The following is a 12194-nucleotide window of genomic DNA, read 5'->3' as shown; positions in this document are numbered from 1 at the left end:
ACGAGCTCACGACGTTTTGTTTTGCAGGTTCGATCAATACCAATTCTTAGAGATTGGATTACACTTAACCCCCAACTAAGATATTAAGTCAAACCTCCTAGGATTGAACTAGTGTTTCTTCTACAGCCAAACAAGTAAACGACCTAAAACTTAATCATCAATAATACAGGAAGATGCAATTACATAACACTACATCACTTTCAATGTTGCTGGACAAATCTATTAAGTGTATGTTTGGTTGGAGGGAATGCAATGAAGGGGGAATGGAATGGGAGAAGGAATGGAATGAACAAGGGAATAAAATGGATCATTGTCGTTCATTTGTCTTGTTTGGTTAACCTATATGAATGAAATGAATTATTGCTTTATGTTCTTAGGTATCCAAAAAAATTGTAAGAATTAAATAGAAATAATAAAAACACACATATCTCAAAATAATTTTTTTTGTTGCACACAAAAAAAAACTACAAGGGGTACGATGGTTGTGGAAGCTCCAGTGACGAAAATGGTGGCGGCGACGGCGGTGGTGGCGGTGGCGGGCAGGCGACATGGGCGATGGTTGTGATGGCGGTGGTGGTGGGCGTGGCGGTGGTAGCATTAGTAGTGATGACGATGTTGGGGTGGCGATCAGGTGGTGGTGGTCAAGCAGCGACAGTGCAGGTGGTGGCGGTGGTGGCCAGCCGGAGGCGGTGACGGGGGCAGTAGTGCTGGTTGTAAGGCAGTGGTGGTGGTGGCGGTGGTAGCGCTGGTGGTAGATGCGGCGGAGGAGGTGGCAGTGGCGGTCAGGTGGTGGCGATGGAGATGATAGTGGTGGTGGTGGTGTTGTTGAGAAAGCAGGGTGAATGAGGAATTGAATGAAAAAAACAGAAGGGGTGGAAAGAAATGGTTTTGATGGAATGGGATTCCATGTGTAATGAATGATTTCATTCAATTAAGCAACCAAGCATCACTTTTTTCATTCCCACACAATAAATCATTCAATTTCTCCTATCATTATTCAATACCCAACATTACCTTAGTTAAAACAACGTCAAGGGTTAACCATCAATGTTAAAACAACAATAATAATGATAATGATTTCCCTTTATACAAACACACTTCTATCTCTTTCTAGCTCTCTAGCTTGCCAATTAGCTTACCCTGTCTTTTGTCTTTAATCTGGAAAAGTTGGAATTGGATGCTTCTTTAACTCCTTTATTATTTCTGCATATCCCCCGTTCCCTTCTTTCTTTCTACCTTGTCGTTGCTTGCACCAATCTAGCATTTGATGCTGTTTTTCTCTTACCCATTTGTTCCAACACCTAACAGCCATTATTCATCTTTTACCCATTATAGTTTCAATCCGAATTTGATACCCTTTTGCCTAAATTCTTCTTGTCTTTGATTATGGGCATTTAGTCTTTAAGGCTGTTCTGCATAACATGAACTCAAGCATTCAAGAAGCCCATTAATCTTGATTGCTTGTTTGTTTTTAGGGTAGATAGGGAATCTTGTTTATTATTTTATTGGATAAATAAAAGAAAGGAATCTACTTTCTTTTTAGGTAATCACAGCAGCAAGCAGCTGTAGCTTAGCAACAACTGCTGTCTATTCACTCTACTTTACTTTACTACTTTATGCTCTGAAAGGTTTACACTTTCTTGTCTTACAATTTCACTTTTCATCTTTGATCATCATGGCATTTTGAAGGGTGGTGTGGATTGGTGTATGTCAAGATTTTATGCCCTGCTGCACTGGATTTCCTCTCCTCTTTCTTTTGCATCCATGGCCTGTAAAGCTGCCATTTTGTTCCTTGGTTAGTCTTGCAAGATATCATGGCTAACCCTAAGAAGCTATTTTTGGTCAAACCCTTAAATCTTTTTTCAACTTTACCCCTATATTGTTTTGCTAGTTTAGTTCTTGATTGGGGGTTTCCTTAGCTTAATAGGTATTGCTTAGATCCTCCTATATAACTATATTACTTACTTTTTCCCCCTTTTACTTTTCTTGTTCTTGATTCATAACAACAACATATGGCTTCTTCAGAGGATGAGAACAATAATAATAATAATAATAATAATAATAATAATAATATTAATAATAATGATAGTGAAATGGGCTTTCACTATAGAGGTGAAATGAGCTCAGGATCCATGTTTAACAACAAGTCTTCAAGTGGGTCTGGTAATCTATTCGGATCAGGTTGGGATCCACTTGAGAGTTTTGGTGGGTCATCAGCTTACCCATCTGGGATTGAAACTCATCAGGGTCTTCTTCACCATTATCAATCTGGTACTGGTACTGGGTCTGGTTCTGGTTCTGGTTCAGCCATTGGTGATTTGGTCCCAAAGCTTGGGTCTTTTGGAAGTGGGAGTTTCTCTGAAATGGTCAATCCTTTTGCTGCTAATCTTAATCCTGAATGTGGGCCCTCTTCTTCACCTAATACCAGAGACAAGAGAAGATTTAACCCCATTTTGGTACCAGTTTCTTGCAATCTTTTTTCATAAAAATTGAATCTTGATCTTGTTAATGTGTTTTCTTGATCCTGTTAACCCATTTTTGGTACCATTTTACTTCAAATTTCTTTAAAAAAATTGAACCTTGATATTGTTAATGTGTTTTCTTGATCCTCTTAACCCCATTTTGGTACCATTCTACTTCAAAGTTCTTTGAAATCATTTAATCTTGATCTTGTTAATGTGATTTTTTATTGCTGTTAATCCCACTTTGGTACCATTTTACTTCAAATTTCTTAAAAAGTTTGAATCTTGATCTTGTTAATGTGTTTCTTGATCCTGTTAATGTGTGGAGAATGGTGAAAGAGAACAAAGAAATGATCTGTCTGGTGATACTACTTCAGAGAAAGATGAAAAGAAACAGAGAGTTGATTCAAGAGGCAAACAAATGGGATCACAAGTCAAAGATAATTCTGATAGTGGAGGTGCACCTAAAGAAAACTACATTCATGTGAGGGCTAAAAGGGGTCAAGCTACAAACAGCCACAGTCTTGCAGAAAGGGTAAAGATTGTGTCTTTCTCAACAATTTGAAACTTTTGTGTCTTTTGTTTCAAATATTGTTGATTATAGAAGTTGGGTCATTCAGGTTAGGAGAGAAAGGATCAGTGAGAGGATGAAATTGCTTCAAGAACTTGTTCCTGGCTGTAACAAGGTGATCTAAAGTCTAAACTCACAAGATTTCATGTTGTGTTGTTTATTTGTGGTGTTTAAGGTTTTGATGTGTATAATGTTTGTTAATTTGGGTAAAGATTACTGGAAAAGCTGTAATGCTTGATGAGATTATCAACTATGTTCAATCACTCCAGCAACAGGTGGAGGTATGTGATCTTTTTCTACTCATAAATGGCATAAATCAAATGAACAGTACCTGTTTTTATGTTTATATCAGATCCAAATTAGGTACAGTTGTATTGAAGTATATATATATTTAATGCATGCCCTGTTTGCGGTGCGCGCATATATAATGTATATATGTGTGGGCCTTTGGGTGGGCAAAAGTGAAATGGCACTAATTTTGACGTTATTTTACTAATTTCGTGAAAATAGCGTTAAAAGCGGCAGAAGGTTAATCAGGCATCATGTGGTGGCGTTGATAACCGAAAGACAAGGGTACATGCACCAATCGGCTGGGGTATGATGGTTGAGTGTTATGTGCCTTATGTCCAAGGCTTGATGCAAAACCACTATCGAGCCGGGGGTCTCACTGGAAGCATCCTCTCTATTCCTATGGAGTAGAGGTAAGGTTGTCTACATCTTACCCTCCTCAGGCCCTACCATAGCTTTGCTATTGGTGGGATACACTGAGTACGATGATGATGATGATGATGATGATATATTTAATGCCCCTTTTGTTGTAGGGTATCCTTTCATTTTATTATTTTTCTGCACATTGTACTCCGTATATTGTGGTACTATTTGGGTAAACCTTTGTGTCATTTAGTTCTGCAAAACAACTAACAAATTTTGGTCAAATATTGATCACTACAATCTTTATCTTTTTCACTATCCAAATTAGAGGTATTTTTATGAGAATCTAGTTTGGTGATCTAATCTTTGTTGTTTTATTATTTATAACTATATAAGTCAACTACTTTGTTTTGAATTTGATCAATCTCTCTCCTCTTAATTGTGATTTTCTTGATCAAAGACATGATCTTGCAAGTCATTTTCCTTTTACAATTTAAATCAATAAAGAACGGTAAATGTTTGGATTTTAATGTTGAGTTTGTATCATAACTTCTCTTTTTCTGCAGTTTTTATCAATGAAACTAGCCAACCCTGAAATCAACGTTGACATTGACCGCCTTGTGTTTAAAGATGTAAGTTAATTAATATCACAAAATGCAACAAATTAGTAGTACCATAATGGATTTTTTAAAAAACTTTGTTTCATATACGTGCAGATGCTTCATTCACGGGCCGGCACTTCGAATCCGGCTTATGGATTTGGGCCTACATTAAGCCCTTCTCATTCTTATCCACATGGGAGCTTGCCTGGTATTCCAACTACAACCGCAACAATGCATCCTATCCATCCTCAGGTACTAACATTAACAGACACTATTTATATCATTAATAATTATTTGGTTAGAAAGAAAATAATTATTTGGTTAACTTTACAAGAAGACAATTTCTGATGACATTTTGTAATATTACAGCCTGTATGGGATAATGATCTTCACAACCTTCTCCAAATGGGATTTGATGCTAACCAGGGCATTAATAATCTTGGACCAAATGGTAATTGCTTTATAAATCTTTCTAATGTCAGTAGCAAAATATATATGATCATTGATCATGAATTTTGTATTGTTCTCTAACCACGGGTCGTGTTTTGTGTTTAGCAGGACGAGCAAAGATGGATCTTTAGAAACTTGGATAATGATGAAGTGATTAACTTTTCTTCTAACAAAAACTTTTGATGAAGTTGAAGTTGGAAATGAATTAAAAAGAAAGAAAAAAAGAAATCAAGTTTTCAGAAGACGAGTTGTATAGGTTATCCCAACTCCTAACTGTTTGTTCTTCAAGTTTTAAAAGAAGATGACTCGTTAAATTTTACAAGCCATGTACATTTAAACGGATATAAGAAGGAAAAAATGGGACTTGGTTTGAGTAAGGAGTTTCGCGTGATGTTTAATGAGGTTCTTATCACGTTAAACAGTTGAAAACGAAAAAAATAGCCTAAAAGAGTGTTGATTGTTAGGAAAAACAACAAAAATGGTGTGATTTTATTAGGAAATATATTGGTGTATTGGTTTGGGAGTGAAGGATTTGAGGTTTTGTTACATAAACCTTTGTTTCTTCATGCACATTGATTTGTTAATGTGATTCTTACTTTGTTTTTAGTAACTAGTGTTGTGAATGGTTTGGTATCTTGTATTTGCAGGCTATATTTCCTATTTGAGAGCTAATTATCATTCTAATGACGTGATTATGACTGAATCCTCTAATGTAGTAAAGTAATCAAGATTGTGTCAAATGTTATAATCATAGCATTATGAAGATAATTAGGCATACTAATTAAAAGAATTTAGTATTTAATAAATAAACTTGGATTACATTAAAACAAATGCTACATGGCTAAAACTTAAATTAGATGATCAAAGTAGAACAAGACTACATAATCTAAAACAACAATTTAAGGCTAGAAAGTAAAATTTGACCGTGTCGAAGCATTTTGTACTTCTCACTGATCTCGTTACACAAAGCTTCATGTTCATGTCGTTGGTATGGATCCATATGGCTTGTGTCGATAAAAAGTATTTTCTACTCTACTTCTTCACTTGGGTTATCTTGGCGCTAGTTCTTCAAAGAGGCTTAACTTCTGTGATTTATATCTGGATGAAGACGTGCCTTTACCATTTCATATGAATAACAAATTGTGCATCTTCTTTTTTGACATTTTCTCATCTTTGTTGCTACTTTTCTTGTTGATAAAGGTGTTTCAACTTTCATCAACAGGTGTTGAACTTGGCAGTTGAAGTTGTGAGTGTGGTAGTTAGTTGTTACTGCATTTGCATTTGATATTGTTGAAATTGTACCCAATTTTGATATAGTTCAACTTGTGACTGCGGAATTTGTGGGAATGCAGATGGTGGTTGAAATTGTGATACACACTGTGTTGTTGAAATTGCGAGAATCCAACATATGGTTGGGTTGAGGTTGTTCGTTGTTTCCCTCAAAGAGTTAGAGTGAAAGAAAACGGAGCTCTTGAATCCATCCAAGCGTATACAAAATATGATGTGAGATTGGGAAGAATATGAGATATGAACGATATATGTGAAACTGTTTGAAGCATGTTGAAATATTTACAGGTAAAAAAAACTGGCCGTTAGAAAAAGACAAATAAAAATATATTAAAATTATCTTTTTATAAAAGGTAACCGTTAGGAAAAAGAACTAAAAACAAATACTAACGGTCGCATTTTTTGAAATTAAAAATAATACTAAATCGGGAAAAGGCCCACCACCCGCACGCCCCTGCCTGCGTTTGGCGACGCATAGTTCAAATCAGTGCAGCCCTCCCGGTGTGTGCCGTCCACGTGGCTACAGGCGGAGGAATATAGCACGCGTTGCGGGTGGTCTAAGGTTAACCATCTGTCTCTCCATCACTTTACAATGCATGTTACAAGTGTCGGCCCAATCGGTCAAGCAACCCAAGCAAGGGCTTATGGCCACCCTTCCATTAGGGCCTATTTTTTAAAAGTTTTTATTTATACATTACAATGGAAACCAAAATTAATTTCAACTTTTCCACAATCAGGTTCACTAGTTTTTGTCTTTGTCCTTTTTTTTCCTACACTAATTTGATCACACATTTATAAATTGTATTAGTTTAGTTGTTGCAATATCACTTAACTTATAATATTTTTGAATGCATGCAAAACTTGCACAATATCACTTAACGTATAATACCTGTCAAAACTTGCACAAATGAGTCCCATGGCGCGCAACGATCACTGGTACAACAAGCTCGGGACCATGATATATTGGTATTCAAACATTTTGAATATCAATGTTTTTCACCATCGCGGAGGCAAATTCATCCCCCACCCTCATTTACATGTTCATTCTCTGATATTTATCGAGTGACTTTCACGCGATGTAAATCGATGGGCTGATTTGTTCTCTCTTTAGATGTGATAAACAATTGTCACACCCCGACCAAAGGCGGCGGAACATGCCGAGGTGTAACGATTGTCCATAAGCACATGACACTAATTAAAGTGACAGTATTTAATTAACTCATTTCATTTCACAACATCGAAAATGTCACATAACAATTATCCATAAAATAACCATAAACAAGATATCACAAAATATGACAAATTGATATTATTCATTTTTACTAATATCCTAAGGTCTTTGATGTCGTTTTCTTCACAATCATAAATCAACCAAGATGCAAACATACAACATTTCATAAAATAAAGTTTGTCAACACAAAGGTCGGTGAGCAATTCATAAGTTTAATCATATTAGTATATAATAAAGATAGCCACAAAACTTGCATACGAAACGATAAATAAAAGTGGTAATTTGGATAAATAGATATCGCTAAACACATTAGCGACACCTAGCTATAAGGGGATGCCAAATAGTCTAGGATTTTATAGTTATCGTTAATTGCATTACGTTAACGACACCTTGTTATAAAGGGATGCCAAATAGTCTAGGATTTTATAGTTCCACCAACCAAAAGCGATAAACACATAGGCATATAAGCATAGAACACCAAATCGAGCAATTATTTAGGTAAAGTATACAACTACGTTTGTGGTTTAAGATTCAAATATAAAGCATTTTGTTGAATAAGTATGAAATGTCACCCCCAAAATAAAAGGTGGAAAATGGGGTATGAAGTACTCACCTTCAAGTGGTAAACTTGAAAGATGATAATTTGGAGATTTGTCGAAACGACGAGTTTAACGCACAATGCCTAATAAGAAAAGAAGTCTTGAATTTAGAAAGGTTGTCTTGAAGGTCTTTAAACAAAATAAATGTTGAGAAATGTAAATAATTAAAGTTCAAGGTTTTAAAATGTAACTATTTAAGAATTTATAATAATAACCCTTTAAAAAGTAAGTTTGCTCGAAACCGGGTTAAAGTATCTAACCTTAATATTTACTCAACCTATGTTAAGTAATAAGGTGGGTAAAATGCAAGAATGCAAATCCCTTTGGAATAAAGATACTAAAACGGGTTTTTTTTTATCGAGTGTTCGGGTTGTCGGTTCGGGTCTTGATAATTGGTCAAACCCAAAGTCAACTTTCCAAAATATTGAATGTTATGAGATAACTCAATAAAATTTATTAAGACTTAACCAAGTATGTAGTTACATTGTTTTAGAACTAACAACGCACGTTAAGCGAGTGTTCGGTTTTGTCGGTCCAAACTTTGTTATGAGATCAAGTTGGATCCAACATTTCCAAGTACTTAAGAAAATATTTAAAAATCAATTTGTAACTATTTTTAAAGAAATATACAAGTCTTGATGGCTAAAAAAAACACACTTGTGTGTCTTAAGCGAGCAAGAATCGGTTTGGTTCGGTTTCCATCTCACAACAAGTTCATAGATGGTTTTCACATGTCCAAACACTAAAGAACTTGTATAATAATGTACAAATAAAAAAAATACCAAAAGTTAACAATAAAGTCTTTAAACAAAAGTTCGGTTTTCGGTTCGGATCGTGTTTCGGGTTAAGACCGAGGTAAGATTCTACAAACCCATAACCATAGAATTTGTAAAAAAGATTTTAGAAACTTAGATCTAACACTAAGTATGTTTAAACAAACAAAACTAGTAACAAAGTTCGGTTTACGGTTTAGAGCTATTTACGGTTAAACCGAAGCATAGACTTTTAAAAACCCATAACCATGGAACTTGTAAACATGACCAACAAACTAAAATAAGCAAGATTAATATGTATGAACAAATTATATAGATGTATATATATCAAGGACACGAAGTCCTCCATGAAGCCTTGCCTTATGGGGTCCGAAATCTCACCGACCGGAATCGGAGAAGTAACTACCAAAGGTAAACAAGGGGTGTATATTATATATATGTTGTACAACCATAAACAAGTATTAATAAGGCTACATAAACTAATTAAGATGAAAGACCAAAATCCTTCAAGAACACTTAAGAAGATAACCTTGAATTTTTGATATTTGAGAGAGTTTTTTTTTTTTTTTTTGGAGTTGTAGCAAGGGAAAATGAAGAGGAAAGGTGGTGTATATATAGGGTAATGTTGGTGGTCAAATATGGGTGTGAGACACAAGAGTTTTCATGCAAAATGGATCAAGACAAAAACACAAAAAAATAAATAAATAAATAAAAATAAAAATAGGATGTTTTCAAGACCCAACAAGTGTGAAACAATATTGTAATATAAATCCATCATTTTGATTATAACATAAGCTTCGGTTTACATAATAAACAAATACAAAAACGAATACAAACAAGACCCGAAATTGACGAATGTCACAACAATAAACAGTACTGGCATTGATGGATAACATTAATAAATATAGTTATTATTTCTAGCGTATGTATACATGTATGTTAAGAATTAATACATAGATATAATCCAATTTTGGATCGATAATAATTATACAGTAGAATATATTAGTATAACAAGCCCACGGACCTGTTGATTTGGAGCATAAGATTAATAATGAAGTTGATAATTAATTAGTTGGGAGCACAAACTTAAAAGAGTTAAAAGAAAAGATATATAGAGCATAATACATGATCGCTAAAGCGTGACACTGAGACTTGAAGGGACAAATATATATATATACTAACAAGAAAATGCGAACAATGGAACCATGCATACTCAAGAGCCTAGTCAATCATGTGCTAGGACTAATCTGTCATGTAGTAACAAAGGAATAAAAGAGGACGACACATCAGAGCATAAAGTGTCTTGACTCAAGATATATACATTAAATCTTTTACCTATAGTTTTTGCTCGAAGAAAATTGAGTTATAAATTCATCTAGTGGAATCAAAACAAAATGTTTCTATTGAATTAATCATTTCAAGAGAAATTTCAAAGAAAGTTCGAGTTCAGGGTTTCAAGGATGAAAGCTTTTATGGAAAAAACGCAAAAGGCTTACAAAACAAGTTAAGAGAAATTACATTGATCAAATAGCATAGAGATTATAACAAGATTTAGGCTACTAATCCAAGTACCACTGACGGTAGTAGGATTAGACCCGAACAATGATATATACTGTTTGGATCTTAATAGATAGTGCTTCGACATTAGCTAATTGATTGGAGATCATCTTGAGTGCCTGACAAGTGATAATAAGAGCGAACACTAAGAAAAGAACCATTTTTTGTTTGAGAACTTGTATAGGAGATAAATGGCCCTAGAGCTCTCTCATCTTGAAAGATATTCAGATATTGGCGAGCTTGCTCCATGCAGAGGTTGCGGTTGACTTGCAACTTTGTCTCGATCTAGTGCTGAAGCTGATATCGAGGTGTTGCTAATGTGGTTGCTGAGTTATGCTAGCTTCGAAATCTTCTACTCGAACTCCGCCACTCCTCAACTCTTGCTTCAATCGTGTTTTTTTTTCTTTTTTTCTTTTGTGATAATACCTTGCTAGCAACCTTGTCCCACATTTAAGAACGAAACATATAGAGATGGATGTATACTTCATCTAGGAAAAGGTTGCGCGTGGCGTCGTTAAAGTCCTGCATGCGCCTTCACGGTACCAAATTCCAAATAGCATATATTTTCATAAAGGGCCTTCCAAGGATTCCGTTTGAAGATTTTCGCTCCAGTTTCAACATTCGTGAACCACCAATTTCAACTGTGAATGTATAATAAACATAGATAAAATAGAATTGTATGTTAATTATGATTCATCTATTAGTGAAGTTAACGAAATCGATCAAGCCGTTACACAATACCTTTCAGATCATTTCACCAACTACTCCACATCCATTTCACACAATTAAGCAAAAGGTAAATCATTTTGTTAGCAGTTATTTATACCAATATATATAGCGTAGGGATAGGGATTATACATACCTTGATTGCATTTATTATATAGTGCATGGAACCGGTAAGGAGTTGTCTTGTAAACATGGAAAGGTATAGACAAGAAGCTTTGGTTCTAGAGTCTTGGGTATATCCATGCCACTTGCTCTTGGCACATGGAAAAAGCCAAGGTCTATTCTATTCATTCATGGTTCACATAATCCACAAGTTACACTAAAACCACATAATCAGTTATTTTACACGTGCTCATTTTGAATTAAGACATTACTGTCGGTCCTGTTAAAAACACAACGTCGGTCAAATAAAACACGTGCTTCCATTTCAAACACCAAAATCACAATAAATGACTTAAATGAATTAGATTCATATCTTTAATAATTTAAAAACCGATTTTTTACGCGTATCGGATTGGGCTAAAAAATGGTACAACCGGTTGAACCAGGTTGTATCGGAAGGTTCAACCGGATTAAATAGTTTACCTTGTAATTTGATATAATTGCAATTCCAACTCAAAAAATAACCTAAAAGGATAAGATTTCATTTCATAATAAAATATAAGCCAAAAGTTAGTCCACAATAAAAAAATAATACAAAAACACTCATTTTTAAAAAAATACTCCAAAAGTATACTCAATACATTGTTAATCGTTAGGTTAAAAGTAATTTTTAAAAAATATAGGCCGTAGAATATCAAAAATCTCTTGGGATTTAAACTGGTTTGCCGGTTTAAACCGATATTTTTGAAAAAACCGCCGTTTTGATGTTCTAGCAAACCATCCAAAAATACTAGCCTCAAAATACCGGTCTGATATGTGAAACCGGGTATTATCGGTTCAACCGGGCGGTACGAACCGTTATTTAAAACACTGGTAACAATAGCACAATAGCTCTTCCGGTCCAATGGCACGGGTTGACTGTTAAGGCTTTAGATTATGATATCAGATTTAAAACCCTATTCCTTCAAAATAAGCATGATCGGTTTACATCTTGTCTCAAAAAGACGCACTCAAGTAGTTCCAAACGCTCTTAAAAAAAATCTACCACCCTCCATAATTTACTCTAGTAAATATAATTTAAGTTAATTATCATTTTGAGGTTTAACTAACTATTCCGAAACAAGTGAAGTAACTTAAATTGTAAAAAATGAAAAAGCAATCCCTAAATAATATACACTGCTAG

At 34.8% G+C, this 12194-nt stretch overlaps 1 protein-coding gene across 1 annotated transcript; it reads left to right on the top strand.

Annotated features, from left to right (window-relative positions):
• The first annotated feature begins 2012 nt into the window (after positions 1–2012).
• Positions 2013–5299, top strand: LOC143545092 (uncharacterized). Its single transcript, XM_077037038.1, has 8 exons — positions 2013–2456; positions 2791–2997; positions 3083–3148; positions 3246–3314; positions 4251–4316; positions 4401–4538; positions 4656–4737; positions 4842–5299. Exons 1-8 carry the CDS (start codon positions 2013–2015, stop codon positions 4865–4867), a joined length of 1098 nt encoding a protein of 365 aa, XP_076893153.1. The 3' UTR covers positions 4868–5299.
• Positions 5300–12194: the final 6895 nt, after the last annotated feature.

The sequence above is a fragment of the Bidens hawaiensis genome, unplaced genomic scaffold (assembly GCF_021521415.1).
Source record: "Bidens hawaiensis isolate Kalapana, Puna unplaced genomic scaffold, B.hawaiensis_p1.1 tig00013821_1, whole genome shotgun sequence".
In the NCBI taxonomy this organism is placed as follows: Eukaryota; Viridiplantae; Streptophyta; class Magnoliopsida; order Asterales; family Asteraceae; genus Bidens; species Bidens hawaiensis.
Note: the sequence above shows the minus strand (reverse complement) of the source record. Positions and strands in the feature narration are given on the sequence as shown.

Bases quoted from the DNA above. Each gene is read 5' to 3' on its own strand.
- LOC143545092 (XM_077037038.1), top strand. From the start codon at position 2,013: ATGGCTTCTTCAGAGGATGAGAACAATAATAATAATAATAATAATAAT. The intron at 2,457-2,790 runs GTACCAGTTTCT...TAATGTGTGGAG, and splicing joins GAAGATTTAACCCCATTTTG to AATGGTGAAAGAGAACAAAG. The intron at 4,738-4,841 runs GTAATTGCTTTA...TTTTGTGTTTAG, and splicing joins TAATAATCTTGGACCAAATG to CAGGACGAGCAAAGATGGAT.